Source organism: Penaeus japonicus, unplaced genomic scaffold (genome assembly GCF_977035675.1).
Source record: "Penaeus japonicus unplaced genomic scaffold, GWHDUDI00000001_assembly GWHDUDI00000006, whole genome shotgun sequence".
Taxonomy (NCBI): Eukaryota; Metazoa; Arthropoda; class Malacostraca; order Decapoda; family Penaeidae; genus Penaeus; species Penaeus japonicus.
In genome coordinates, this window is record NW_028234408.1 from 36,967,536 (window position 1) to 36,970,035 (window position 2,500).

The following is a 2,500-nucleotide window of genomic DNA, read 5'->3' on the forward strand; positions in this document are numbered from 1 at the left end:
TGTGCCACGACCTTGAAGTCCACTGCGGTGTCTGTCTATGTAGGATTCCGTTTAGATCGTGCCGCTGGATAAAATATATGCCGTTATTTGGTAAGATATTTTGTAAGCGCGGCCTTGCGTGTGTACATATATGTGGGAGGAGGGGGGGGGGGAGGCGTGTGAGTGGGTGTGTGGTTGTGCACTTGTGTATTTGTGTGTGTATGTTGTTTTATGCTGTATTTGGAAACTTTGGGTGTTGAAGTACGCTGTATGTTTCTGTACGTCTCTTTCTCTCTCTCTCTCCCTCTTGCGTTCGCTCTCTCTTTCCCAATATATATATATATATATATATATATATTATATATATATATATATATATATATATATATATATATATATATATTATATATATATATATATATATTACATATATATATATATATATATATATATATATATATATATATATATATATATATATATATATATATCAAACATATCTATGTATTTATGTATATACTATCTATCTATCTATCTATCTATCTATTATCTATCTATATATATATGTATGTATATATATATATATATACATATATATATATATATATATATATATATATATATACATATATATATATATATATATATATATATATATATATATATATATATATATATATATATATATACATAAATAAATAGATATGTTTGATATATATATATGTATATATATATAATCAAACATATCTATTTATTTATGTGTATATATATATATATATATATATATATATATATATATATATATATATATATATATATATATATCAAACACGCACACTAAAACATATCGAACCCGCATTCCACCCCCTCTCTACTGCATTGCAGGACGCAGCCCAACAGGAAGCAGGAGGAGTCGCCGAAGGACAGGGAGTCGCGAATGCAAAGCCAAATGGCGAAGAAACAGCCAAGGTCGCGCCAAGGTCATCAGATCTATTGTATAAAGTCGACGAGTCACCGCCATGGTCAATGTGCCTTCTCCTGGGCTTGCAGGTGGGACAAAGGGCTAGACTGGGGGCTATCGGTGTCATTACGATTGCTTTGATCATTACTTTTGCTATTTTTATTCTTACTGGTTTTGTTGTCGTTATGGCTATTATGATCAGTATCATTATAATTTTCTTTATTATTCTTATCATTCTTATTATTACTAATGTTATTATTATCATTATTATTCTTTTCATTAGTATCGGGACCATTATCGTCACTTTTATTGCTTTTATCATTACCATTATCCTCATTAATCTCGATATCAATATCATCATTATCAAATTTGTCATAATTACTATCACCATCTAAATTGCTATCATTTTTACCGTTACAACCCCCCTCCCCCCCGCAGGTTTCTAAGGGAGAAGCAAGGTTTTTGAGGACTCACTGCCTGGGGGGGGGGGGGTGATAGTAACGGTAATAATGATAGCAATTTAGATGGTGATAGTAGTTATGATAATTTTGATAATGATGATGATATTGATATCGAGAGTAATGATGGTAATGGTAATGATAAAAACAATAATAGTGACCATAATAATGATGATAATTATGATGGCGATAGTAATTATGACAATTTTGATGATGATATTGATATCGAGAGGAATGATGGTAATGATAATGATAAAAAGAATAATACTGAATTAAGAACTATTTTTTGATTAGCTGCGCCAGAAGGACTTTCTATAAGAATTCGAAATGTTAATTCATTCTTACTGTGATAGTGTTCTAACATATCTAAGTGTGCTCGTTATTGTGTTTCCTTTTTTTGATTCTTACTGGTATTTCGAATCATAAAGCTTTCTACTTCCAAATTCATTCGATTTTATTATTCCTATTTCAACGTGTCCCTCATTCTCTCTCGCACTTTGCTCAGCTATTGAAAATGCTACGATTTCGCTCATCAACTCAATCAATCCTCATACTTCTCAGCACTACTTAACGATGGCCACGTCCTCCATCTCCATCCCCTTCATCCTCGTGGGACTCTTTTGCATCGAGGAATCCGATCCTGCCAGAGGACACCTCGTCTCCACCATCATCTTCGTGTCGGGAATCATCACCCTCCTGCAGACGACGTTCGGCTGCAGGTGGGCTGGGCGCGCCGTCCCCGAAAGAAAGGAGGGTGGGGGGCGTTGCATGGCGAGGGGAGAGGGGGAAGGGGAGGGGGAGGACGGAAGGGGAGATAGGGGGAGGGGAGGGGGTAGGGGGAGGGGGAGGGGAGAAGGGGGGGGGAAGGGAGGACGGAAGGGGAGGGGGAAAGGGAGGACGGAAGGGGAGGGGAGGAGGGAAGGGGAGGGGGAAGAGGACGGAAGGGGAGGGGGAAGAGGAAGAAGTAGAGGGGAGGGGGTAGGAGAGGAGGGAGGGGGGAGGGGGAAGGGGAGGAGGGTGGGGGAAGGGAAGGAGGGAGGGGGGAGAGGAAGGATTGGTTGCTGAGGTTGGTTTGCGGGAGGGGGCGCTGGGGTTGCGTTAG

At 38.2% G+C, this 2,500-nt stretch overlaps 1 protein-coding gene across 1 annotated transcript in view; it reads left to right on the top strand.

Annotated features, from left to right (window-relative positions):
• Positions 1–2,500, top strand: part of LOC122252747 (solute carrier family 23 member 2) — a 14,239-nt gene that overhangs the window by 863 nt on the left and 10,876 nt on the right. Inside the window, exons 2-3 of the mRNA XM_043015378.2 lie at positions 865–1,029; positions 1,960–2,117. Coding sequence (XP_042871312.2) covers positions 865–1,029; positions 1,960–2,117 — 323 coding nt within the window. The remainder of the gene's footprint in view (positions 1–864; positions 1,030–1,959; positions 2,118–2,500) is intronic.